The 27,245-nt window shown below is 45.4% G+C and overlaps 1 protein-coding gene across 1 annotated transcript; it reads right to left on the reverse strand.

Annotated features, from left to right (window-relative positions):
• Positions 1 to 8,241: 8,241 nt before the first annotated feature.
• Positions 8,242 to 25,691, reverse strand: LOC121924686 (cytochrome P450 26C1). The gene is made up of 7 exons (XM_042456023.1): positions 25,660 to 25,691; positions 24,268 to 24,577; positions 21,695 to 21,919; positions 19,126 to 19,407; positions 17,938 to 18,093; positions 12,791 to 13,345; positions 8,242 to 11,566 (listed from the first exon to the last, which is right to left on the reverse strand). The coding sequence occupies exons 2-7, from the start codon at positions 24,547 to 24,549 to the stop codon at positions 11,168 to 11,170; spliced, it is 1,899 nt and encodes a 632-aa protein (XP_042311957.1). The 5' UTR covers positions 24,550 to 24,577; positions 25,660 to 25,691; the 3' UTR covers positions 8,242 to 11,167.
• Between the last annotated feature and the right edge of the window lie 1,554 nt (positions 25,692 to 27,245).

A 27,245-nucleotide genomic window follows, 5' to 3' on the forward strand; every position in this document is an offset into this window, starting at 1 on the left:
TATATAGTGTAGGAATTATTATATCTGAAGGCGGGCTAGGTATCATCATCATCATCATCATCATTATTATTATTATTATTATTATTATTATTATTATTTCACCCTTCTGTCCAGGAGGGAGTCCAAAATGTCCTCCATTTTTAGCAGGACCGAGAAGCATGGATTGAGACTTCTATGAATATCTTTAGCCTTCATTTGGTCATGTCCTCAGTTTTTTCTTTCAAGTTCCTCCATTTTGCAGGGCCTTGTCCTCCTTTATTTTTATGATGATCTGATCCCCCTGTTTGAATTCAGATGAGGGGAATTCTTGCCAGCCTGTGCCAAGAGGTCAATATAGTGTTTTATTTTTATTTTTAAAAAGTATTTCAGACCTTGGCATCATGGTTTGAGCCACTTATGGCAAGTTTCATCAGAGTTATTTATTTATTTTGGCCTTGCTATCCTTTGAGGCTGAGAGAGTGTGACTTGCCCAAAGTGGGTTGCTGGGATTCAAAGCCTACTCTCCAGAGTCACAGTCCAGCACTCAAACCACCACACCAGGCTGGACTTGAGTTCAAATCCCCACTCGGTGACCTTGGGTAAGTCACACACTCTCAGCCTCAGAGGAGGGCCATGGCAAACCCCCTTTGAAGAAACTGGCCAAGAAAACCCTATGGTCACCTTAGGTCTCCCTAAATCAAAAATGACTTGAAAGCACACAACAACAACATTTCAAACCAAGAATGAGAGAGCAACAGCACTTAAAGAAAGTGGGGCCAAACTGCATTATTTCTACAGTGTAGATGCCCCTGAATTATTAAACCAGAATTAAAGGGGTGATATATGTGTAAGGTGATCAATAGGGCAGAAAAGTCTGAATCCCTTTTTCTTTAGACTTCTAGGCGGAATAGGAAAAAATAAATAAAAGGGGTTCATCTGATAGCCTTTCTGAACCTGTAGTTTGACTAAGTGCAGGGGGATACCCCTTTTGGACTACAACTCCCAGAGTCCTCTGGCCAGCATGACCACTGGCAATGACAGCTGGGAGATGCTGGGACCAGTAAGCTGAAAAGTAACTTTCCCAATCTCTGCAGAGAGAAAAAAAATTCCTGCCTTCAGACATAATAATAATTCCTCCTCCTCCTCCTCCTCATTATGGCCTGTTACAGACTGCCAAAATAAAGCTGCTTGGAGTCTCTTTGGGGGTATGCTATTTAAATGATGCACGGGTCCTAAGAGTCCGGAGGTCGCACCAAAGCCACTCTCCATTCCTAAGCACTGGAGTGCAGCTTTGGTGCAGCTTCTGAATTCTTAGGATGCATGCATCATTTAAACAGCATACCTCCAAAGAGACCCGAAGCAGCTTTATTTTGGCAGTCTGTAACAGGCCTATATAGTGTAAGTATTACTATTGCTAGTAGTAGTAGTACTCCACTTTCCCCCCAAAGGTGCGACTCAAAGCAGCTCACAGTCCAAAAACAACTTTAACTTCTACTGAAATCCCAAATGGAGTGAGCTTGAAATAATTCCTTTAATCCTGGCAAAGAGAAGGGAGTCCCACTGAGATGGACTACAACTCCCATCTTCCCCATCCTATACTAATGTTCTCATCCTATACTCTTGTTGCCATGTACCTCCAAGTCGTTCCCGACTTATCACCAGCCTAAAGCTCTGATTCAGAGTGGGTTTGCCTATGCCTTTCTGAGGCCGAGAGATTGTGACTTGCCCAAGATCACCCAGTGGGTTTCATGGCTGAGGGAGGATTCAAAGCCTGGTCTCCTGGAGGACTTTATAGCCAGCCCTCAACTCACTAAGCCACACTGGCTGTGTCTGATCCTGAATTGTTTCATATTTAAGATGATGGCACTGGATGTGGGCCAAAGTGATGCAGGCAGTGGAGGGGATGGAGGCCTTGGAGTTGGTCCCTTTTGTCTTTCAGCCCTGAAATCCCATGGATTCAAAGGGAACCTGGAGCCCCTTGGGATGGCTCATAGAGGGAGCCCAGCTAATTAAAGTTAGTCATTGACATTTGCCTGTTTTCTTTTTCTCAGTTTACCACAAAGATTCACCTTTAAAGACAAGGTCAGGAGGGCAGGAGCTTCTGGTTCACTAGAGGGTCAGCCTGCCAGCCGGGCTTAACTCAGCCTTATAGGGCAACCTTTGCTCCAGCTTTTAAGGAGGGAGGAAAGAAAACACAGGAGCAAGCCCCCTGGAAGTTACTGGGAAGTCAGCCTTTGCAGTGGGCCCTCCAGGTAAAAAGAGCCTAGGATTTCAGTGAAAGCTTTGTTGCTGTTGTGTGCATTCAACTCATTTCTGACTTATGGTGTCTCTAAGGTGAAGCTGTCACAGAGTCTTCTTGGCATAATTTGTTCAGAGGGGGTATGCCATTGCCATCCCCTGGGGCTGAGAGAGTGTGACTTGCCCAAGGCCACCCAGTGGCTTTCATGGCTGAGTAGAGATTGAGACCTCTAGTCCTAGTCCAACTACAGCCAGCCACACCACCATGCTGGCTCTCTGTGTGCTGGACTACAACACCCATACTGCCCAATCAGCTCCAAATGCTAGAATGAGAAACTTCCTTGGTAGAGATTTGTGCAGAAGAGGTTTGCTTTTGCCTTCCTCTGTTTCTCCGAAACAAGCCACAAGATGAATATTTTAGTTTTTAGTACACTAACCTCCCAAATCCAGGCCTGTGTCTAACATTGCCCCCCCTTCCTCTTGTATGATTTTTAACACCTTTGCTTGATGAAGAAGCCATTGGAGCTTCAAAAGTTTACATCATGTATGTTGTACATTTTGGTTGGTCAAATAAAGATAACACTGTTTTATGGATTTTGGATGTTATTGTACTTTGCTATATGGTTCCCTGAATATGTTTCAAGGAATATTTTAATAGCTTGTCTCTGAGAACAGATGCTCTGGTCTGTCCAGGCAATGCATTTGGAAGTCTGCAAAGTCAATCCGTGAAGGCTCTTGGATTAATAATAATAATAATAATAATAATCAGATGGCAGGGTTCCTGTTCCTTAGGACCAGATATGCAACAGATTCATTTTGTAACACAGAAGTATAAAGGGAAGGCTTTGCCTGTACATTATTAAACCATGTTTAACATTGTTGAAAGCATGAAGCTTGAAAGAAGGAAATTGCTAGCGACATTAACTGTCATTTGGAATCAAATTAATCTGTCATTTAGTACTGGATATTTTATGTTGGTCAGCTATAGAGAAAGTACAATCCATTCTGTTTAAAACATGCAACTTAACAAAGAAGCAGTATTTCTGAACATGCATGGATTATAATTATCTAATGAAAGATAAACGAAGATCTCTCAGCTCCCTTACCCAATGAGAACCAGGCCTATCCTAAGACATTTTTTGCTACCTGAGACCAAAGCAGTAAATATTTCCACCCTCAAAATGTAAATACATAGTACCCAAATCGAACCAGGTTTACACATGAGAAAGGTAATTGCACAAGCCCCTCTCTTGTGCATTGACTATATCCTGCCTTTTCATGACACTAAAAATCTCCTTCCTATTTTTTAATATATTTATTAATTTTCATACATACATAACAATGATTCATTAAAAACATTTAAACAGACAAAACCAAACTTGGCAAGACAAACAAACAAAAACAGATCCAAGTCTTACATAACTATTTAACACAGATTACTTATGATTTCCTAACAAACCAACTCATTCATTCTGACAAGATAACTTCCTGTTACTTCAGCATTTCATTTCCATTTTACTCTTAAATACTATATTTTGTCATTCACCGAACTATTTTCATGGTTGTCTCAGCGTCTTCTGGTAATCTCCCCCCTTCTAATTCTAATCTCCTTCCTGAGTTGGTTACGTCATTCTTCCTAAGGCAGCGTCAGCCCTGAACACAAAAGCGGAGTAAGTACAGCAAACCTACTCATTTAAAACTCATCAGAGGAAGAATCCTACAAAATTCAGACCATGAACAGGGAATTTGTGCTGCTCTCAAGATATTGTTGGTTTCTAACTTTTGTCAGTCGGGTGTATGGCCAATAGCCATTCTGGTAGGCCAACAATGTCTAAAAGGCTACACATTTAGATACAGAAAAACGGTTCCATTTATGAACCATAGCTGTGCTGCACTTTCAAAATGAGGACAGTAGTGATCTAGTCAAACAAGGTTGAAGCCAAGACTTTAAGAATTAGTGTGATGTAGTGGTCTGAGTGTTGGATTAAGACTTGACTTTGGGCAAGTCACACTCTCTCATCCTCAGAGGAAGTCAATCATAGGTTCATCCTTTAAAAATCTTTTAAAATGTACTGAAGAACTGTGGGTTTTTTGATCCTGTGAAACTATTTTTTCCCCTGTTACATTTATTACCCATCCAGTGTGATCTATGACTATGACTCAATGGCAAGCCCTCTCTGAAAAATATCTTGTCCTCCATAGGATCACCCTAGGGTCACCATAAGTCAGAAAAAAATTGAAGGCATGTAGCAAGAAGACCTGAAAGGAGACTTTCTAGAAGTTTGGGGTAATATTTAGGCAACAGCTGGCTGGTGCATGGAGGGACATCCAGGCTTGTCTCTTCCACCTTGCAATAAAAAGATGCCAAATGGAGCACCATGAAAATTTGTTTTGGCTGAAGACAGTGTGTAGTCTAGGCAAGGTGGGTATGTCACCTAAAATGTTGGGGGAGACCTCTAGACCACAAGCTACACCTGGTTTTGCCACCTTATTAAAAACATGGACTGCAGCAAAGCTACGAGACAGTTTTGTTCACATTTATAACAATTATCTGAACATCATGAAGATGCGTTCTGCAGTTGTTTCTTCAATTGCCACCAGGTGGAGAAAACTGCTGTATTTACATTTTCTGGCAGCAGTACAGTATTGGATATCCGAAGGTAAGCCTGGAGGAGTACATACCAGCTGTTCAGACTTTCCAGATAATACACATTACCTGTGGGTCTCTTCCTCATCCCATATGCAATTTGGCAATGTTATTATTAATGTCCTCTAACAAAAGAGAAATCCCTAGACCTTGCCATCTAATGGAAAACAAATCTAAATAGCTTATGAGGTCTCATTATAAAGCAGGCAACACCTATAAGCAGAATTGCAAGCAGTGAAAGCACTGTAGTCACCTGTCTAAGCAGTTGTCTGTAAAATATTAATGTTATTGAAAAGCTCCAAGCAAAACACAGAGTTGTCTTTTGAAAGTTATCAACAGGAGAAAAATATTGCCTATGCTTTCTAAAATGCTGATGATACCAGGACTGGGACTGGGAGTTTCTCATTCTAATAATGGGTCCAGACCAGTCTTTCCTAACCTGGACTCATCAAGGTCGGTGGGACTACAATACCCATAATTCTAATTAAATTGAGTTTGAAGCTGATTCAGCGGTATGAATATTGTAGCCCAGCACACAGAGAGGCAGCATGGTGTAATGGTTTGACTGTTGGACTAGGATCCTAGAGACCAGGGTTTGAATCCCTGCTAAGTGATGGAAACCTGCTGAATGACCTTGGGCAAGTCACAGTCTCTCAGCCTCAGAGGAAGGCTGTGGTACCACCACCCTCTTTGAAAAAATGTTACCAAGGAAATCCTGCGATAGGGTTACCTTAGGGTCACTATAAGCCAGAAATGACCTGAAGGCACACAATAAGTCCAGCCCTTGTAGAGGGTGCCAGGTTGGAGATGATTGCTCCAAACCATTCAGCAAGTTATAGTAGAAAAGTTAACTTCTGTGTTTGAGTCTAATCCAGTTTACTGGTGGTGATCAAATGAGCTCTTCTGATCTGTAGGTCATTTGAGGATCATAGTTTCCCTCTGGGTGACTTTGGGCAAGTCACACTGTCATCCTCAGAGGAAGTCAATCATACGTTCATCCTTTTAAAATATTCTAAAATATACTGGAAAACTGTGGGGGGTTATTTGTTCCTGTGAAAGTAAATGTTTTTCCAGAACATTATAGTTTCCCTCTGTTTAATTCAATGTTTTTGTTTCAATAGTGTGTGTTGAAATTTCAGTGTGCAGTTTCTAAGGCTAAAGCTGAACCCCTGCAAATTCACTTACCTAGGAGCTAATGACATTAAATTTGGTGCAGTTGATTTCTTAGTAATCCCAATAGTAACTTAGGATGGCACCATTGCCATGATTGTCTTAGTTGTAGTGCAAACCTGACCCCTGAGATACTGATTGGCTGCAGGGTTTCACCAGCTTTCATGCACTCAGAAAAGAAGGAAAAGCCCTACACTGCTGGCAGAGGCTGCTGCTTCTTTTGCTCCCACATATCTTCAGCTGAGCAATGGCTGGGACTGCAGCACCCACAGCTGCTGTTGTACAGCCGGGAGGAAGTGTTGGATGGAGGAGACAATTAAGCTTCTTTGACAATATTGTAAGTACAGTTATACTTCAGTTAACAAAGCCCTTGACCAAAAAAATCACCATTCTATAGAGTTTTTATTCCACCCAGCCCCCCTTTCCCTTGTCTTCGGTCTAGCTGGAAGATTTTTAGCATCATTGGTGCTGGAAGAGTGATGTGACACAGGAGAAACACACCTTCAGCGTTGGGCTGCAACAGCATGTTTGAAGTAAATAATACAATAAAGCTTGATCTGTGAAAGAATGGGATTCTGCTCAAGTTGTAGCTGCATATGCCTGCCTATGGCAAAGAAGATAAACAGAAACCACATCCAGAATCTATTACTGAGCATGTATGAACAATACAACAGAGGGAAAGGGGGAAAGCAGATAAGCCTGCCTTACCAGCTATTCCCAGCATATTAAATAAAAAAACATACCAGTAGATGTGGTTACCAAAATGGAAATCATAAGGAAAGTGGAGGCTGGAGAAAGAAAAACAATCATCCCTTGATGCATTTTGGAAGATGCTTTTGGTGGTCACTAGAAGGTTCAACATGTTTTTGTTTACTTATGCAAGATTTACCTGACCTGGATGTTTCATTTCATGTGCATATTGATAGTTTTGTATAAAAAGTTTGCTGATACATGCTGAACCCCTGTTCTTTTTTTGTAGTGCAGGAACTTATCCCAATTCTTTCCATGTTATTTCTGCCCTGGCACCCGCTTTTCTGTTAAAGAAATCATGCCCTGGAAGACACTTACTTCATTAACTGAGATATACCTCAGTTAAGAGAGAGTTGTTCTCTAAGTCTGCTTATTGGATCTAAGCCATTGTCTCCCCCTGTTTCTCTTATAAATGAATTGAACTTCATCTAAATTCCAGTTGTCAGTCCCAACCAAGAGCATACTCACTGAATCAAATGGAGTGTGGCTAAGTCAGAACATACTATATCAGTGATGGCGAACCTATGGCACGCGTGCCAGAGGTGGCACTCAGAGCCCTCTCTGTGGGCACATGTGCTGTCACCCCAGCACAGAGTTTGCCAGAGTTTGTTACTGGAAAGCCAGAGGGACACGGCACTTCGCAATAAATAAGTGAGTTTTGGGTTGCAATTTGGGCACTCGGCTTCTAAAAGGTTCACCATCACTGTACTATATCATTGACTCATTGTGTCCTCTAATTAGGACTATTTGATTTAGGCCTCTGTTTCTAATATCTGAGCTAAATTTCAGTAGTTACCAATGTCATCTAATTTTTGGTTTTCCAGTGAAGATAAATTACACTAAATATTTCTAGATGACTGAACAATTCCTTCAGGTTTAGTCATTAATATTAAAATACAGCATGATTCATTTCTTGCTGTAATGAGGAATATGCTTTACTTGGAATTTAAGTACAAGCTGGAAGGTGATTAATGTTATTTCCTACTTCGTTTAGCTTAACTGTATGAAAGTTGCCACAGCTTTGTCAAATATTCAGTAAGGATAAATTCTTCTGAATGCTTTGTCACTACTATATGAGGTTACATGTCTTTTATGGGGTTACATTTCTTTGTTGCATCATTATGTTGCATTATGTTCTTATTTTCTTGGTAGCACAATTCAAACTGGGATGGGGAAGTGATTTTCCAGGTTCTTTACTACTGAACCAGCTATCAGTAATTCTGGAGTGCAGAACTTGTGGCCTCCGATGTAATTTCATGAGTGGAAGGGAGAAGAGATGTGATTCTCTAATGCTGTGAACTCCACCTATTTTTGGCTCTGACTCCACCCAACATCAGTTGAATTTTCCCATGGGCGAGAGGAGAAAGCTTCCCCACTACTTCTTAACACATCCGGAAAACATTGTTCATATAAAAACACTAGACAGAACTGCTATCTGGCAACATTTATTTGGAAGATCTTATACTTGCAGAAATCTTGTACAAAATTTCATTCTGAGCTAAATTCTCTACAGCAGCATTTTATTGAATGAGTTTCACTAAATTGTTGACCATAGCAGCCTGGAGGTCATGACAGCACATTTTAAACATACAACACCACAATACAATACCTGATGGATCTAGGCTACAGGTTATGAAATGGATAATCCTAAACACGGACAACAATTGCAAGGATATTTTTGAAACACTGCAATCTAAGGAAGTCTTCCTCAAGCTCATTCCTCTGGAATTAGATACACTGACTGACAATTCTGTTATGTGCAACCATCATGGTTACTGGCTCTCCTAGCTGAGGAAAATGTGAGCTGACCAGTATATTTGGAGGATGCCAAATTGGAAAAGACTAAGTGGTACATCCCAGCCATGGTTTTACCATCTCAGAAAGAATTAGATCAAAGCCAAAACTATCTCTGAGATGTTAGGATGCCCACAGTAATTGAGCATGCAACAGTATAAATTACCTTCTACATTGCTGTTCTCAAAAACACTACCTTCCTGAGTTTCTAAACACATAACCTGGATTTCTTGCCCTCAGATAAGCCTGTGTGCCCCATTCCTTGGACACCCAGAGAAGGCAAAGACTACTAGCAGCTTTAATTAGCAGCTTGTTGTCTGAGTCACAGTTTGTTACTATAAAGTTGTAAATCATGGCAGGAACTAAAGCTGTTCAGCCCTGGGTACAAAAGCAGCATCCTATATGTTTGGATGTTTCTAAGAGATCTGAACGAGAGAGAGAGAGAAAGATTATCCACATACATTGCTCCACTTCTGGAATAACTTTATCCTTTCCTCATTAAAACCCAAGTCTCAGCACCAGCCTGCAACAACATCCACAATCCCCCAGCTGCTACTACAGGAACTTTCAGGAACCTTGGGCCCTCTAAATGTTTTGGCTTACCAGTCCCATCAGCCCCACCCAGCACAACCAATGGTAAGGAAATCATGGAAAATGCAGAACATCATCTCCCAGTCTTAAAATAGGATACTTTTATGGACTGTAAGCATTGAAAACAAGTTTCATTAAGATTCAACAGGAACTAATCTTATGATCTATGAACCAATTAGTCCTAATTAATGGGAAGGAGCTTAAATTCAAGCACTGCACTTTCAGAGGTTATAGAGAGGGGATCTCATCAGCATGGTAGCCTTAACATAACTTTAGCAACCTGATGCCCTCTACTCAAGTCTCATCAACCCTTGCCAGCACTGGGAATAGTAGTTCAAAACAGGGCAGCAGGTTAGGGAAAGTGTCTTACGCTGTTTGTCGTTTAGTATGAGCTATTGAAGAGCATCTTGAGTAGACCAGTGATGATGTACAGCAGGGATGGGCAACAAGTGTAGGTCCAGTGGCTACACATGCCCCACTCACTAGACCTGGGAATGCTCCATCTCCTCCATGCCTCTCATCACACACACACACAAAATTCATTTAAAATGGCCAAAAATGGCCCTTCCTCACATCTTCTAGAGTAGGCGAGGAGAAAGGGCAGTTGCCAGGCCCTGGTTCTGCAGTCCCTGAACCAGCCCCCAGAATTTTAAAATTTGGTTGTTTCCCCCTATCTTTTTAAAATTCATTATTTTTACCCAAAATTATGCCTCCCTATAGATACATTTAACTCAGTTTGCTTCCAGAATGGCAGGAAATGGTCACTTCTTTTGAACATTTTAGAGGTGAAACAGATGGACAGTGAGGTATTTTGATGTGCAAGGGAGTGCTGTTGGGGGAAGTTCCCCTCTTTCTCCTGACCATCAGAATCCATAGCTAGCTTGCTTGTTTAAATGGTCTCAGGTTTGCAACGATAGCCAGCTGATGTTGCAGAGCTCTTGCTTTTATGGTACAGATTCCAAGCTGAATCTTCAGCATCTCCAGACAGGAATGGGAAAGTCTTGAGTCTGAAACCCAAGAGAGCTGATACAGGTTAGGGTAGATAGGACTGAGTGAGGAAAACCAATGATCCAACTTATTAAAGGCAGCTTTCTACATTCCAACTCAATCCAGAAGACTTGAGTCTTACTTTCTGCCTTCATAAAATTCTGAGTGTATTATATGCTCGCTGCTAATTACCTTTTTAAAAGTGACTTAGAACGCACACAAGAATTAGGTGGTTATTAGTACTTGGGTATGAGAGACCCTCATGTTTTCCTTGGTTCAAAGTTTACAAGTATATCTGGGATGAAATGCCTCAGTATGCTCAGGTTGAAGTAAATTCTTGAACTCATCTCCTTTTCTGTTCTGTTCTGCTCCTCTTCAGTTGTCCTCACCCAAAGATGGGCATGATCTCATCTCTAACAGCTCCCATGTCTTCCTTGTACTTTTAGCATATCTGTTCTGTAGGAACTGGTTCACTACTTCTCCCAACCACAAATAGAACCACTCTTGACTTGGGATGCAAGAACAGTTGTGTCTATAAACTATAAGGAGTTTTGAGGGATCTTCACTGGTTATGTCGACAGTCCATGGACTGCTCTCAGATAACTGCATCCTGGCAAGGCTCCCATTCTACCTGTGCTTGACCTGTAGATAATGAGTTTCTTTCTCTTGCCATTGTTCCTTCTGAGACATTCACCTTTGTAATATGTCTTCTCCTAACCTGTAACATCATGCACACATCCACATACATGCACACACGAAAAAGAAAGTGCAACTAGGAATTATAGAGGATGTTATTAGTGTGGATGCATATCTCTGAACAAGAATGGATGCTAACAGACTTACAGGGCATTAAGGATCAAGGATAGAGACTTCATTCTCTTCCCCACCTGCATGTTCCCCAAAGAAAGGGTTTGTGCAGGCAGAAAACCTACAGTTGGAAAGAAACTGGTATTCTGCCCCAGATTTATTCTGATCCTAAACTAGAAGTGGTAATGGAGCTGTTGGTGCTTCTCAAGTGTTTGCCTTGCTTGCCCCGCTGCTTTCTCTTCCAGGTTTCAGAGGAAGAAAATAGAGGTGCAGGCCATCCACAGGGTGTACAATAGGGACTGTTTGCATCTTAGGGAAATCAGCTGTAGCCAGTTCCCAGTGAGCTGTGCTGACCAGTTCAATGGCAAGCATCTTGAGGATCACTTGGGCCAGTTCTTTGCCAATGCAGTGCCGGACTCCACCACCAAAGGGAATGTAGTGAAAGCGGAGAGCACCTACTCCCTTGGGCTCTTCCCGCTCCTCCTGAGATATCCAAAACCTCTCTGGATCAAAGGTGTCTGGAGGACTCTGGTAAATGCTGGCAGTCTCATGAGTGTCCCGAATACTGTACATCACGCTCCAACCCTTGGGAATCTGATAGCCCTAAAAGAAAGAGAGAGAAGAAGGGAAAGATAATAGAGAATCAGCACCAGAGACAGCAGCCTGCAGAGGGCAGCCTGCTAAATGAAAGTGAAGGGAAAACAACTTCTGGATTGTCTGCAACAGATGCATTCTTGGCACATGGGGACCCTTAAATAAGCTACCCTGAAAGACATTTCTAAATAACTGACTATGGGTGGTGTGGAAATGTCATGGCTTCAGTAATTGGTGAATCATAGTTTCAGGGAACAGATAATGAAGTCAATAATTTACTGTTCTGTTTGTCCAATAGAAAAATGATACACAGTAAGTACTTTACAGCAGCGGTAAGCAAACGTCAAATCTAGATTGACTGGTAGATCTCCATGCAGTTTGTACTCAATTAGAAAGGATTTCTGGCTCCCAAATGTTTAACAACAGTGTGGCATTCCAGATATTGTAACTACTAGCATTATTCACCATTGGTTGTGATGGCTATTGCTGATGGGAGTTAAAAAATTTGGAGGGCCCACAGTTCCCACTGCTGAAGTACCACAAGTACAGGTATCAAGTCTGGCTTAGGGGAAGTTCCTTCTGATCATATTCTTTAAAGCTCTTTGAAAATGCGCTTTCTTCCACTTCATATATGCACTGAACAAAAAGAAATCATACAAATACATTATCCTAGTTATTGGACAGGGCCTTGTGTTTTTTATTCTTCCTCCTCCTCCTCCTCATTTGTTAACATGAACAGTCTGAAGATGCCAGCCACATCTGCTAATGAAACATCAGGAAAAACCTCTTCTACAACATGGCCTCAGAAAAACCCACCAAAAATTATGGATGCCAGCCGTGAAAGCCTTCGACATCCCACTAACAAATACATCTGTTATCTGCCCAAACTTTGCCTAGTGCACAATTATAGTGCTTGCACATCCATAGGAGTTTTATTTCCATGTTGTTATATCATATTGCAGCAGAATCAGTATATGAACACTGCTTTGAAATTGTCAGATCTAAGCAATGGATAAGTATTTGTAAATTTTAAAAAGTATTTTGCTTGACCTCCTCTCTTTACTTCAGATTCTGCTTCCCTTGAAACCACAAAATTTCCAGATTATGTGATCTGTGCACATGCTGTCCATGGGCCCTATAAAAATGGATCAGACTAACTTTTGGAGCCCAACCAGACAGATTGCACCCCCCACCACCAACAATAGGGCCCATACCACAAGCTGCACAACTTACATCCAGCTCAAAGGTCTGCAAGGCTGTTCTATAGCCTCCAGACACTGGGGGCAGCAAACGCAAGACCTCCTTGATGACACAATCCAAGTAGTGGAGGCGGCTCAACTTCTCCAAGGTCAAATAGGGTTGGCAATAGCATTCAGGTCCTTCCAGATTGCTATAGAGCTGGCTGGCTTCTTCTTGCCTGGGCACTGAGCGAAGGCAGTTTGTAGTCCCATGCATGGTTTCCTGGGCTACTTTAGCAGCAGAACAGGAGTTATTTTTCTCTTCTGTCTCTTTGCTTTCTTCTCCTTCCAGCCTGAGTGGAAGGGGATTTTTGGAGTCCCAATCTTTATTTTCTTTTCCATGGACACCCAGGGTCTCTTGGCAAGACTGGGAGTTTGCCAGAGATTCCTCAGCTATGAAGCAATGGCATTCCTTGGTAAGGTCATGGGATGTCAACTCCTGCTCTATCTTCTTCACAACCAGAGGGTGTTGTAGTAGCAGGAGGATCATGGAAGTACTAGCACTGGCGGTGGTGAAGAACGCTGCAAATATCAGTTCAATAGCAGACTCCTGCAAGACAAAGCCAACAGCAAAGGAGAACGAATCAAAATAGATTTTCATGGCCTCCACAGGTCATTTCAAATAGGAGGTTTAGTTTCAGGCCTACCCACTGAGATTAAGTTCAGATAGAATATTATCAATGTTTTTGAGAAGCAGGGGATACCAATAACTCACATCATTTTTACATTCTAAGGAAGATGAGGATCCCTAAGAATTGTTGTTGTTGTTGCTGCTGCTGCTGTTGTGTGCCTTGAAGTCATTTCCGACTTATGGTGAACCTAAGTTGAACCTATCACAGTGTTTTCTTGGCAAGATTTTTTCAGCAGGGGCTTGCCATTGCCTTCCTCTGAGGAGAAGAGAATATAATTTGGACAAGGTCACCCAATGGCTGAGCAGGGATTGAAACCCTGGTCTCCAGGGTCATTGTCCAACACACAAGCCACTAAACCAAACTAGTTCTACCCCTAAGAATTACATTTTTAAAAGAAACGTGGGAAGAAATCACTGAGACCAGCTTTGGGGACCAGAGCTATAGTCAGTAGCAAAATGGCTCATATGAGAAGGTTCCTGCTCCCCACAGTTGATAAGGCGAGCTTTGGAGTACCAATTATAATATGAATTATTCCACAGAGGAGAATGCAGATCCACATTTGCCATGCCTGCCAGAGCCAAACTAGGTTGATTCAAGACACTTCTCCTACCAAACTCTACTACGGAATAACTTTTCTTTTCTTTTCCTATTTGTGTTTAATCCAGGAGAGCTATCTCTTCTTCTTTAGCACACATTTATCTCCAAGCAAGTTAAACAATCAGGCCAGAACAACAAAACGCCAAGCCCTTGCTTTGAAGAGGTGTCATGGCATCTATGTACTCCATGCTTACCTAATTTAGACAGCTTTCTAAGCTTATCATCTGAGGTCTTTGGAAATAATATGTCACCCCTAAAGCACATCAAGAGGCTAGAACTTTTTAATAGCCCAGAGCAGTCTAGGTGCTAAAACACTTTTATTCATTCATCCATTTTTTTTATTCATTCATTCAGTGACTTTAAAACTGCTCTGAATTCCAAGGCAGTTTATAACACTCAGTAAAACAATAAAACAAAACCACTGGGGGGAAAAACCCAGTAAGGTATTAAAATATAATCATATCACACACCAAACAAAAGCATCTGCTAAAAACAGCAGCAGCAAATCAAAACTTTCAAATAGTGGCAAAGCGATGAAAGAGTTACAATGGCATAAATCATACCAAAAGTGACTGACATTTATTTTTATAAGGTCTTTAAGGCAGAGATGGAAATCACACTGCTTTCCACACTAAGCCTGCATAGAAAGCGCATGGGAGCCTCTGAAGTGCTATTTGTTCTTCCTGTCATTGTTCCTAATGCTGATAGTACATGAAAAATGTGTGTGTGTGAGTGTGTCTATATACACACAACCTACTGATGATGAGGAAGGTGAATGTTCTAATTGACTTAGTTTTTGCATTTATGTTACAATACTAATTAAGTGTCAGTTATTCTAACCATCACATTATAATAGCCCTAAACAAAGGAAAGAGATATATTTCAAAGGAAAAATGTTAAACAGTATATAAGAAAACGTAACAAGCTCAAGCATCCACTTTCAGGCAGATTTTTGACCCTGTCAACAAAAGCAGAAAGAAAGTTAGACCAATGACTCTGGGGTAAATTGACAGAGGTGTCGAAATAACTATTTTGGGATCCACAGTGAGCTTGATTCAACTACAGAGCATTTCAGTTACATCTCAAGTAAGCAAAGAAGAGACTCAAGATGTAGAAGGAAACTCAGCCACCTAAGAAGAGGATGAATAACACTTGTCCTGGAATATTTGGACGAGATCTCCATATAAATCAATAGGGAACATAGCTGTTACGTTCTGAGAGCACAATGGTCTACTGGGAAACAAGAGGAAAATATCAACACATTTAAAGAAAGCCCAAGTTTGGCATTTGAAGAAAATGAGGGTTCTTTCTTTTTGTCCCAAGGAGATAAAAGAAAAAAAGAAACAAACACAAACCCAACCTGCCAAGTGAAGACTGGATATGGTCAAGGGCTCCCAGAAATCTTCTAAATGAGAGATAGAAAACGGTGGGTGGGTGAATGGAATAATCTCCCAGGAAAAGGCATGGCCGGGTGTAGATATAAACAAGAACACTCTGTGTTTTTGCAGGACCCATTTGATTCTTGGATGAAGAAGCAGTGCCACCAAAGAAAGACAAAAGGAAAAGGAAATGCTTTAGCCAATAGCAACAGGTGGCTGTGGGGTATCTACTCCAGGCTTTATATTAAAGGATGCCTCCAAGCTGGTGAATCTTTATGGGGATATGTTTCAGGACCATGGATAGTTCCTTCAAGCTTTTCAGACTTCTGGTGTTAGAAGTCCTGTTATGGAAAATTACTTTTCTCTGGTCAACTGAAACACCAACATCTGTATATAAAATAGTATGTTTCATAGCTTTATATCCACTTTATATCAACTTGGGACACTTCATATGACATTCACTCTGCTGGCTGGGGATGATTGGAGTTGTAATCTGGCACATCTGGGAAGCACCTGGCTGATAAAGGCTGCCAACACAGCTATCCAGCTCCATATGAAAGTCATTGCTGACTCCAGCTAAAACATCACCACAGATTACCATTTGCCCAGTTCACATGACATCATAAGTATTTTGTTCTCCAGAAAAGGTGCCCATCCAACATCCAACTGGTCTAGGCATCTGCTTATGTCATGTGAAATGCCATCAACCAGGCCATGTGGTTCTGCTTATCATCTGGACCCTGGAAACATTTACCTCTGGCTGTTCCAAAAGATTTCAAGTGTGAAAGACTGACTCAGCAGTATCAGCACCAATTTCATTCTTTGCTTTCAAAACTTTGCTCCATTGATGTGGTTTATGACTCACAGTCAGAGCCAAAAACCCTTGCATGAAGGAACACAGATTTCAACTGAAATTTTCCTCAAATGTGATTAGAACTGTATCTAGTATTAAAATTCCTTGCTTCTTTTCTATTTTTGATATGACGTTTAAGTAAAAGTACATTCATATCAAGCCTGTGCCTTGGTTTATTCTGATTTTTGGAGGGGAGAGACCTGGTACAACATGCATAATAAACCCCACTTTGAGCCTATTTTTTGAACTTCATCAGCCTTAAAGCTGCGACCCACTGAAGTCAGCAGGCTTTCAGTCAGCTTTGTATATCTGAAATCCCTCTGCTTTCCAGAGGAGTTACTACTTAAAAGTATGCGCAAACCTTCAAACGGTAGACTTTCTGGCTACAGCTATTTCAACAGCCAGACGTGGATTATTCCTAGGACTAGCACAGGAGACTGTTTCATGTGCCCACAGATCAGATCTGTTGCACAGGAACCTGAAACTCTTTTTAAGGTGTGGGGCTCAACATTGGTAGGCGCACTGTTATTAATGTTGCCTACTTGCAGCTACATGCAGGAGGAGGACAAATGACTTTCCCCATCCATTATCATTCAAGCATCTTTCGATATGAAGGCTCTTTCAAGCACATTGTGTACGTAGAAGCCTCCTCCTCCATGTGTTCAGAACAGCTTACCCCTAAATAAAGATACATATAGGATAGATTGCAGTCAATCTTTGTTATCCCTGGGAGGACTCCCTGACAATCGCTGCCTTTCTATTTCATAGCACTTGGATCATTTTGTACACTTCGACTGATCATTCTTGAGAAAGCTCACCTATGGTACATGACTGTTGCTACAATTTTGAGAGAGCATTTCAGTGGGACAGATATGATGTTCCTGCATTGGCCAAGGAGGAAAATATGACATGAATGGGATGCATGTATGGAACAGCTCAGCTGGGGAAATGGAGTGAGAAAAGCCAGCACCCAACCCAACTTTTGGATAAGGGGATTAATAGGCCTAAGTAACAGGATGCATTACAGGAGCCTTACTTCCAGATGTTGACTCCAACTCCCATAATGCCTAACCATTGGCTATGGTGGCTAAGCCTTATGGGAGATAAAGTCCAAAATCTGGAGGGTGCTGGGATTTTGCAGGGACTCTGCTTTCACCTTAAGAAAAATAAACAGACCTGTACCTGCCTGAAAGCCACTTTTTAAGTATTTTCCAAAGGAAAAGTGTGATATAAATTAAAGATTAAACCTATGACCCATACCTGGCCAATCTGGAATTACTAAACATCACAGAAAAGATACTGAGAACCTGTTGTTGTTGTTGTTGTTGTTGTTGTTGTTGTTGTTGTTGTGTGCCTTCAAGTCATTTCTGTCAAAGGGTTTTCTAGGAAAGATGTATTCAGAGTTTGCCATTGCCTTCCTGAGCCTGAGGGACCCTCTGGGTTTCCATGGCTGGATTTGAACTCTGGACTCCTGGAGTCCAAACCACTGCACTGTACAGGCCCTCCCAAAACGCACACCAGCACTTTAAAAGACTGGGATACCTAGGAAGCTCTGGCATTGTTTTCTGCCTGTGGTTAGATACAGGAATGACCTCTGCACATGGTCAGAGGCACCTATGCCTTTATTTTTTGCATGTACAGGTGTAACTATACCATGTTAGAAATGACACATGTTCCTTACCTTCAACTCCTGCATAGTAAATTCTTTCCCGTGCTCCTTGGCGCTGTGGATGATAAAGTCCAGGGCATCACTGTGGGCCTCAGGGTCCTTCCTCTGCAGTTTCTCCAGGATGGCTTTCTCCATGTAGCTGTGCAAAAGGTCCCGGGCCTTGATTCCCTGCACAGAAGAGGAAAAGCTTAGCAAGTGGACACATAGCCTTCAGGGAGGAAAAGCACACACAGGACTAGTGCCTTGGGAAGGAGGAGAGAAACAGGTTTTGAGGCTTAAAGGAAAGAGCCAAAGAAATCACCCCTTATTTGTCCCAAATGTTGTTTTCCCCCTTCCTTTCCTTTTAAGGGCCGCTTGAGACAGGGAGGGCAAACTGGAGTCTATGGCTGCATGAACACTGGAGAAATAATCCAGTCTGACGCCACCGACATGGATCAATGCTATGGAATTCTGGGAAATGTAGGTTGTTCTGGCTTCGGTGTGGGATTGTCCCACACTGCCTAAATACCCTAAAGACGCCAGGCCCCCTTCTGATTTTGGAAGCTGAGTAGGCTCAGCCCTAGTTAGTACTTGGATGGGAGACCAGGTGCTGGTGGCTGTATTTCAACGGAGGGAAATAGCAGGAAACCTCCCCTGGGTTGGCCTTGCCTAAGAAAACCCTCTGGAATTCATGGTGCCCAGGGATCATGGAGGAGAAGTTAGGAGCAGGAGCTTTGAAAGGCAGACTTCAGCCTGGAAAGAGGGATCTTGCAGCACCTTTGAGACTCAAGTGACAGAGAGATATTGAGAGCGCGAGTTTTGAAAAGGAGGCTTAAGCCTGGAAAGGGGATCTTGAGCTTTTAAATGTAGACTTAAGCCCGGAAAAGGGGACCTTTGAGACTAACTGAAAGAGAAAAGTTGGGAGCAGGAGCTTGGAAGACTTAAACCTGGAAAGGGGGATGTTGCAGCCCCTTTGCGACTAAGCTGGGAGCAGGAGCTTTGCAAAGGAGACTTAAGGCTGGAAGGAAAATGAGAAAAGACCTCCTTTTCTAGCCTGAGCTTTCCTAGCCTGGAGCCTGGGGAAAGGGGTCTTGCAGAGAGTTGCTGGGAGCAGGAGCTTTCCTAGCCCGAAGTCTCTTTGCTGGTAGGCAGCGGAGGAAGCCGGCTCCTTCTGGGGAAGCCCTGCTTCTCTCTCTCGGAGGAGCCTAGTCCCAGGCCTACCTTGCGGAGTCCGCAGAAGGGCAGGTCGAGGGGAAGGCAGAAGAGGTTTTCCACCAGCTGCTGGAAGGCGCCGGAGAGCTCCTGGAAGCGCTGCTCTTCCAGGCGGAGGCCCAGCAGCACCCGGGCGGCCAGGCGGAAGGTCAGGCTCTTGGCCGCCGAGTAGACCTCCACGGGGCCCCGCTTGGAGCCCCGGCACCAGCCCCGCAGCGCCCGCCTCACCTCCGTCTGCAGCCCCGGCAGGTAGCTGGCCAGCGCCGCCCGGCTGAAGACCCGCGACAGCACCTGCGGCGGAGGGAGAGAGAGAGGGAGAGGCCCTGGGTGGATCTGGAGGCACCGGGAGCTCAGCCCCGACGCAAGGCACACTCTCTCAGCCTCAGGGATTCCCAGATTGCAGCAGGGAAGTTCCCGTAAGACTGTCTTTCCTCCTTGAAAACCCTCCCTTTGCATTCACTTTCACGAAAATAAAGACCTCTGGGGCCCAGTCAATAGACCCTGGGATTCAGAGGGACATCATGCACTTTGATACAGATCCCGAGATCTGTAGTTTTGCAGGGTCCTTAGCCTTCTTTGCCTCACCAAACTACACATCCCAAGATACTGTAGGATGGAGCCATGTATTATTTCTAAAGCGCAGATGCCCCCTTCCGATGCCACTTCCAACATCCTATGAAATCCGCGGATTTGCTATTTAAGGAGGGATATTTGGAACTCTCCAAGTCCGATCCCCAACCTACAAATCCCACTTTGGCAGTTAAAACGGGATCGTAACGCTACAACTGTATAGCGTGAAAAGCCCCAGGCAGAGCTCTGTGTCGCACAACTTTTGTGTCCAAATCATCGTTGTTTTTTCCTTTCAAGGGGAGAACAGTAAAAGTCGGGAAAGTGGTCTGAGTGTTGGACTGTGACCCTGGAGATCAGGGTTCAAATCACAGCTCGGCTATGTAAACCCACTGGGTGACCTTGGACAAGTCACACTCTCTCAGCCTCAGAGAGTGAGGCAATGGCAAACCTCCTCTGAAGATACTTGCCAAGTAAACCCCATGATATATAGAGTCGCCCTAAATCGGAAAGGACTTGGAGGCATGCAACCAACAAGTCAAAGGTAGCATCTAGACTCCAGAAACAATCTTTAACTGCCATGGCTCTGGAAATCCAGGGATTTGTAGTTTCATCTGGGCTAGTTTCTTCTGAAGCTAAAGGTCTCACTGCAAATCCCAGAATCCCACTGCTCTTAGCTAGGGCAGTTAAAAGAAGGATCAAACTGGATTGGTTTCTACAGTCTGTTGACGCCTTGTTGTTTGACGTCAGCCCAAAACACACGGCAGAAACAATCCAGTTTGAGACCGCTTTAACTTCCCTGGCTCAGTGCTAGGCAATCCTGGGAACGGTAGTTTTGGGAAACATTGAGCCTTCTCTGTCAGAGAGAGCTCTGGTGGCACAATAGACTACATTTCCCAGGGTCGCCTAGCACTGAGCCAGGGCAGTTAAAGCGGTCTCAAACTGGATTGTTTCTGCAGGACCGACCACGTCTTCTCCAGTGCGGATGCAACCTAGGGAAAGAAAGCTTTTGCTCAGTGAAACAAAACGCCTTCCCTTTGGTGCTGTGTTTTCTGATAGGGGCCAACCTGGCAAAGTGGATGGCAGAGACAGCAAGGAAAGATCCTTTTTAAACGGCAGACCCCAGCATCCCCAGCCTGAGGAGTTGTTGGCCCTATACAGACAGCCAAAATAAAGCTGCTTCGAGTCACTTTGGAGGTATGGTGTTTTAATGATGCATGCGTCCTAAGAGTCCAGAAGCTGCACCAAAGCTGCACTCCAGTCCTTAGGGATGGAGCATGGCTTTGGTGCGGCTTCTGGACTCTTAGGAAGCATGTATCATTGAAACACCATACCTCCAAAGTGACTCGAAGCAGCTTTATTTTGGCTGTCTGTATCAGGCCGTTGTTTGCGCTTGTTGTGGTACGCCTTCAAGTTTCCGACTCTCTCTTCCTCTCTTCCGACAATCTTCCTTGGCAAGATTTGTTCAGAGAGAGTTTGCCATTGCCTTCCCCTGAGGCTGAGAGAGTGTGACCATGGCTGGGTCGGGATTCTGTTGGGGATTCAAGTTTCCTAAGGCTTTTCTTAAGGAAACAAAAATATCAAAGCCAAGTCTAGCTTTTAAATCAACAGAGCAGCAGAAAAGTGCCTTTATCTAACGATGCTCCCTAAGGACTGACTCAAAGGCAACACAAATAGCTTGTAGTTTAATAATAATAATAATAATAATAATTTATTTTTACCCCGCCTGTCCTGTAAGTTTAAAAAGCAAAACTTCGACTAATGGCTTGAATCTACACGAGAGGCTGGAATCTTGGATCGGGGCTGCATCCACACTGCAGAAATAACCCGGTTTGGCACCGCTTCAACTCTCTTTCTGGCTCAAGGCTATGGAATTCTGGGAGTTGGAGTTTGTTGTGGGGCCCAGAGCGGAGTTATTTCTCCAGCCCCAGTCCAAGGCTCCAGCCACTGGGCCTAGGCTGCCTCTCTTGGGAGTTGTAGTTCCCCAAGGACCCCCAGCCCCCCTACCTACCTTCCTGCGGTGGCGGTGGGCCTGGGCCTTGGCGCCCAGGAGGGTGTGGGTGCCCAGGAGGATGTGGGTGCTGGTGGGCCACTGGGCGCTGACCAGGCTGTGCTCCCCGAGGAGGATCTTGCGCACGTTCTCGGCCCCGCTCACCCGGATCACCGGCTTCCCCAGCAGGTGCGTCTTGAACACAGGGCCGTACCTCTGCCGCCGGGAGCTGTGGAAGGCCGAGCCCTGCCCCGGAGGAGAGAGAGAGGATGGCACCAAGGGACTGGACAAGGACTGGCAGATCCCCCCCTCATCTCTCTCTCTCCTCCGAGGATTAGCGGAAGAAATCAGCCCAAGTCATAGACTCATAGAGTTGGAAGAGACCGCAAGGGCCATCCAGCCCAACCCCCTTCTGCCCTGCAGGAACTCTCCATCAAAGCATCCCCTGTGACAGATGGCCATCCAGCCTCTGCTTAAAGACCTCCAAGGAAGGAGATTCCACTACACTCCGAGGAAGGAGTGTGTTCCACTGTCAAACAGCCCTGATTGTCAAGAAGTTCCTCCTAATGTTCAGGTGGAATCTCTTTTCCTGCAGCTTGCATCCATTGCTCCGGGTCCTAGTCTCTGGAGCAGCAGAAAACAAGCTTGCTCCCTCCTCATTATGACATCCTTTCAAATATTTACACAGGGTTATCATATCACCTCTTAACCTTCTCTTCTCCAGGCTAAATATCCCCAGCTCCCTAAGTCGTTCCTCATAAGGCATGGTTTCCAGACCTTTCACCATTTTAGTCGCCCTCCTCTGGACATGCTCCAGTTTCTCAAAATCCTTTTTAAATTGTGGTGCTCAGAACTGGGCACAATATTCCAGGTGGGGCCAGAGCAGAATAGAGTGGCACTATTACTTTCCTTGATCTTCTAGACACTATACTTCTATCGATTCAGCCTAAAATCGCATTGTCTTTGTTAGCTGCTGCAATGCACGAGTCAAGAGTGCCTCTGAGCAAGCGCAGAGGTCCTCTTCCTTGGCTTATCCCCAGGGTGCCCCACTTGGAGGACATTCGAGAGAGAGAGAGAGAGAGAGAGAGAGAGAGACCTTCCCAAACCAAAGTTTTACTTGTGAGTCGCCTTGGGTCCCTCCTGGGAGAAAAGGCGGCATTCACATGAAATGGAATGAATGAATGCTTTTTAGACCTGCTCGAAAGGGAAGAGGTTTTGGAATACCTCTAGGACGGAAGGCTGGGCATGGAGGCCGCGTCCAGGGAAAGGAGGACGGCTGGTGACCCTGGCCAGGGCCTATTTGCTGGCCTTGAGCCTGCTCCCCAGCAAGGTTTGTTTTTGTTTGATTTATTTCATGGATTTATATCCCGCTTTTCTTCCACAATGGGATTCACAAAGGTTGCCTCTGAGCGGGTCCAGAGTGCCTTTCTTTTCCTGGCAACAGGAACGCCCTATGTGCCTTTTTGGGGGCTTTACAACTAAGACGGTTTAGGAACCGACCTAAGGTGTGTCCACACGGCACTTTGACAACCCATTTTAACGGCCACAGCTGTTCTCCTACACAACCTTGGGATCTGCAGTTTGGTGAGGCACCCGCGCTCTTTGATAGACCAGGCTGAATATCTCACCAAACTACAGCTCCCAAAGATTCTGTAGGACAGAGTCGTGGCAGTGAAAGTGGTGTCAAACTGTTTTCATTCCGCAGTATGGATGCATATCAGGTTGGTTTCTAGGACTTCTGTTTAGAGACCCAGAAAGGCTTGGTGAAAGATTGCGAAGACTACAGTTGGAAATCTCCTTCTAAGGAAGGAAGAAAGAGAGAAAGACAGGAAGAGAGAAGGAAAGAGGGAGGGAGGGAGAGAAAGAGAAAGGAAGGAAGGTAGATAGAGAAAAGACAGAAAGAGGAAGAAAGAGGAAGAAACAAAGGAAAGATGGAAGGAAGGAAGAAAAGAAGATAAATAAAAAGAGAGAAAGAAACACGGAAAAACAGAAACAAAGAGGGAGGGAAGGAGAAAGAGAAGAGAGACGGGGAGAGAGAAAGAAAGAGGAAGGAAGGATGGAAGAGAGAGAGGAAGAGAGGAAGGAAAGGAAGAGGAAAGAAGGAAGAAGGAAGAAAAAAGAGAGTGAAAGAAAGAGGAAGGAAGGAAGGAAGGAAGGAAGGAAGGAAGGTGGAAAGACAGATAGAGAAAGAAAAAGGAAGGAAGAGAGAAAGAGAGAGGAAGGAAGAGAGGAAGGAAGGAAGGAAGAGCCAAGGCGCATCCCACTGGAAGGGAGGGGTAGTTCCTCCGGGGGAAAGGGACCGAGGATGGCGGGCTGAGCAGAGAAACCTTGCTGTTGGAGCCAGTGGCCCCTCTGCTGTAGGTCGGGAAGGGGGCAGCCCTAACCACAACCACACCGGGCCCAGATCCCAATCCAGGACCAAAAACCAAGGGATGCGATGACACCTCCCAGAACCCCCCTCTTCCACTCAGCAGTCCGGCTTTTGGGGGGGGATTGTGGGCATTGTGGTCCACCAGGAAATCCCCCGACCTCTCTTCCAGGAAGAGCAGGGTGGCCTCTGAGTATAGGCAGAGTGCTTTCGGGGCCCGACTCACCTGGATCAGCCAGTGGAAGGTCTCCCCGAAGAAGGGCCAGCCCATGGAGCCCTGGGGCAGGGGCAGGGGGCTGCCGGGATCCCGGCTGAGGCTCCATCGGAGAGCCCACAGCTGCCGGAGCAGGGCCAGCAGAAGCCCCAGGGCCAGCAGGGCGCCCAGCCCGGCTTCCAGCCAAGAGAGAGCCCCCCCGGCCTCGGGCGGCAAGGCAGCTGGGGGCGGCGGAAGAGGAGGAGGCAACATCTGGAGGCTCTGGCCGGAGGGCAGCATGGTCGGCCCCGGCATCGATCTCAACGCCAGACGACGGACTGGGCTGTTGGGAGAAGACAAGGCAGGAGAAAGAAAGAAAGGGAGAGAGAAAGAAAGAAAGAAAGACCATCAGGAGGAGCAGAGGTCCTCCAAGGAGGATCAGGGGAAATGGGGGACAGGGCCAAAGACAAAGGCGGAAAGCACTCCTAAGAATGGCCATGCAGGCTTCTGGGGCGTCCGCCAAAGGGAGGACCTTCCAGAAAAAGGACCCAAGACAAAGCTAAGGATGCTGCTATACATTCAAACTTCAAGTCATCCTGTTCCGAATGGAGGACCTTTGGGAAGGCCTCCTGGACATAATACGGGCATAGAGGACGGGGTCCGGGAAAAGGAGGACCCCCTGCCCCGTTAAAGCCTTCTCGGTGCCCTCCTCCTGGGCATCTCCAAAAGACACTGCCCCCTTCCCCATCGAATCCCTAAAGCTTGCGCCCTGCCAAGGAAGGCTTAGAGGAGAAAGGGATCCAGGTGGCCTTTCCCCTTCTTTCCCTTCCCCTGATGCCATCCCAAGAGGAGAAAGGGGTGCTTTCCTGCCCCTTATGGCGGGGATGTCTCTCTCCCTGGGTCCTTTTTGGAGAGTTTGGAGGACTGGTAACGCTGGCACTGGTCCCCTTTGGTGTCAATGGGGCTCAAACCAGGTGCCCGGGTTGTGCCCCCAGGTGCCCATCGGGGCAGGAAAGGAGAGAGTCAAGCAAAAAGGAAGGAAGGGAGAAAGACAGGAAGAAGAGAAATGGAGAAAGGGGAATGAAGGGAGGGAGAGAGGGGGGAGGGAGGGAAATATAGAAAGGAAGGAAGGAAGGTATAGACAGATAGATAGATAGATAGATAGATAGATAGATAGATAGATAGATAGATAGATAGATAGATAGACAGACGGAAGAGGAAGGAAGGAAGGAAGGAAGGAAGGAAGGAAGGAAGGAAGGAAGGAAGGAAGGAAGGGGGACGGCTTGGCTCTCCTTTTCGTGCCCCCGATGTGGCACCTGTGAGCCCCATTGACTCCAATGCCAGGCACCCTCTTCCTTCCCCATCCAGCTGTCAAAGGTAACCAGCCACCTTCCAGTTCCCTATCCATGACGGGTGCCACCTTACCCATGGGTGCCATCCTTGCCATCCTCTGTGGAGCCTTCCTTCCTTCCTCTCCTCCTCCTCCTCCTCCTCCTCCTGCCCCCCAACCAACCCTTACCTCCAGCCTCCCCCCACCCCACCCTTCTTTTCACCCTCTCCCTTTCCTTGGGACCGGTTTATATAGATCTTGGCCAGGCTGCACCTCCTGACGTCTGCGCTGCCTATTTCCAAGCCAGGAGTGCCAAGGCTGCCATTGGTGCCCGGGAGAGTCCACGTGCAAAGAGGGGGGCGGAGGGGGACACAGGGGGCTTTTTTTGGGGGAAGGGGGAGGCATCCCACAGGTAGCCAATAAGAGAGGGCCTCCCTTCTCGTCCTTTCTCCCTCCCTCCTCCAGAAAAGGGCTGGAGGCCTTTGAAGCCGAAGGATCTGGAGGATGGGAGATCCAGTTCCTCCCAGTGGTGTAGTTTGCACTGTTGTTTCGACCACTTGAGAGATAACTCCACCTTGGGCAAGTCACACTCTCTCAGCCTCAGAGGATGGCCATGAGTCTTGGGCTACGACCCCAGAGACCCGAGTTGGATCCTTAGTTCGACCGTAAAAGAGAGAGTTACACTCTCTCAGCCTCAGAGGATGACAATGGAAAAGCCAGCCTGGATGTAATGCTTTGAGTTTTGAATTAGGACCCTAGGAGACCAGGGTTTGAGCAATTCCAGCATGGGGTAGGGAAATCCACTGGACTCAGGGCAAGCCACACTCTCTCAGCCTCAGGGGAAGGCCATGGCAAAGCCCCTCTGAAGAAACTTGCCAAGGAAAGCCCTGTGAGATAGGGTCGCCATAAGTCGGAAACGACACGGAGGCGGACAACAGAGAGAGTGAGGAAAAGTTACTTTGGGACTACAACTCCCAGGGAACATGAGCAAGGAGTCCCCAATGTCCACGCTGGCTGGGGGTTCTGGGAGTATATAGTCCCCAGGGACATAGCCAACGTAGTTCTTGGGGTCCGGACTCCCCCCCCCCCTTCCATTAGAAAAATGAATGGTGTGTGCTGCTCCACCGCCGCACCCAAGCCCCATTGTAATGGTGGCACTTAGTCTGGACCCCCCCTTCCTAAAATCCTGGCTACGTCCCTGTAGTCCCCCCAAAATAAACAATTTCGCTTCATACAGGAGGGCACAGTGCTGGACTGCCAGTCTGTGCTGAAGCTCGCTTGGCCGGCCTTAATTTAGCCAGTCCCTCTCTGTGTCAGCCTAACCTCCCTCGCAGGGTTGTTGTGAGGATTTTTTTTTGTCTTTAAAAAAAGGAAAGAGTTTTCCTGCCGCCCTCTGCTCTTCAGAGGACAGGCATGCGTTCTTGGTCTGGTTATGTCCCTCCAAGTCGTTTCTGACTTATGGTGACCTTAAGGCGACGCTATCGTGGGGTTTTCTTGGCAAGATTTGTTTAGAGGGGTTTTGCCTTTGCCTCACTCTCTGAGGCTGAGAGAGTGTGACTTGTCCAAGGTGAGTTTATCTCTCAAATGGTCGAAAGAACACTGCACACACAGCCCCCGCCGGAATGGATGGAAGCCGCAGGCTGCGCTCCTCACTTCTTTTCCTCTGGCCTAAACAGGAGTC

Source organism: Sceloporus undulatus, chromosome 3, assembly GCF_019175285.1.
Source record: "Sceloporus undulatus isolate JIND9_A2432 ecotype Alabama chromosome 3, SceUnd_v1.1, whole genome shotgun sequence".
Classification (NCBI taxonomy): domain Eukaryota; kingdom Metazoa; phylum Chordata; class Lepidosauria; order Squamata; family Phrynosomatidae; genus Sceloporus; species Sceloporus undulatus.

Coding starts and splice junctions, on each gene's coding strand:
- LOC121924686 (XM_042456023.1), bottom strand. CDS start 24,549: ATGCCGGGGCCGACCATGCTGCCCTCCGGCCAGAGCCTCCAGATGTTG. Junction 19,408..21,694: donor CCCACCGCCACCGCAGGAAG/GTAGGTAGGGGG, acceptor CCTCCGCCGCAG/GTGCTGTCGCGGGTCTTCAG. Junction 11,567..12,790: donor TGCAGACCTTTGAGCTGGAT/GTAAGTTGTGCA, acceptor TCTTTCTTTTAG/GGCTATCAGATTCCCAAGGG.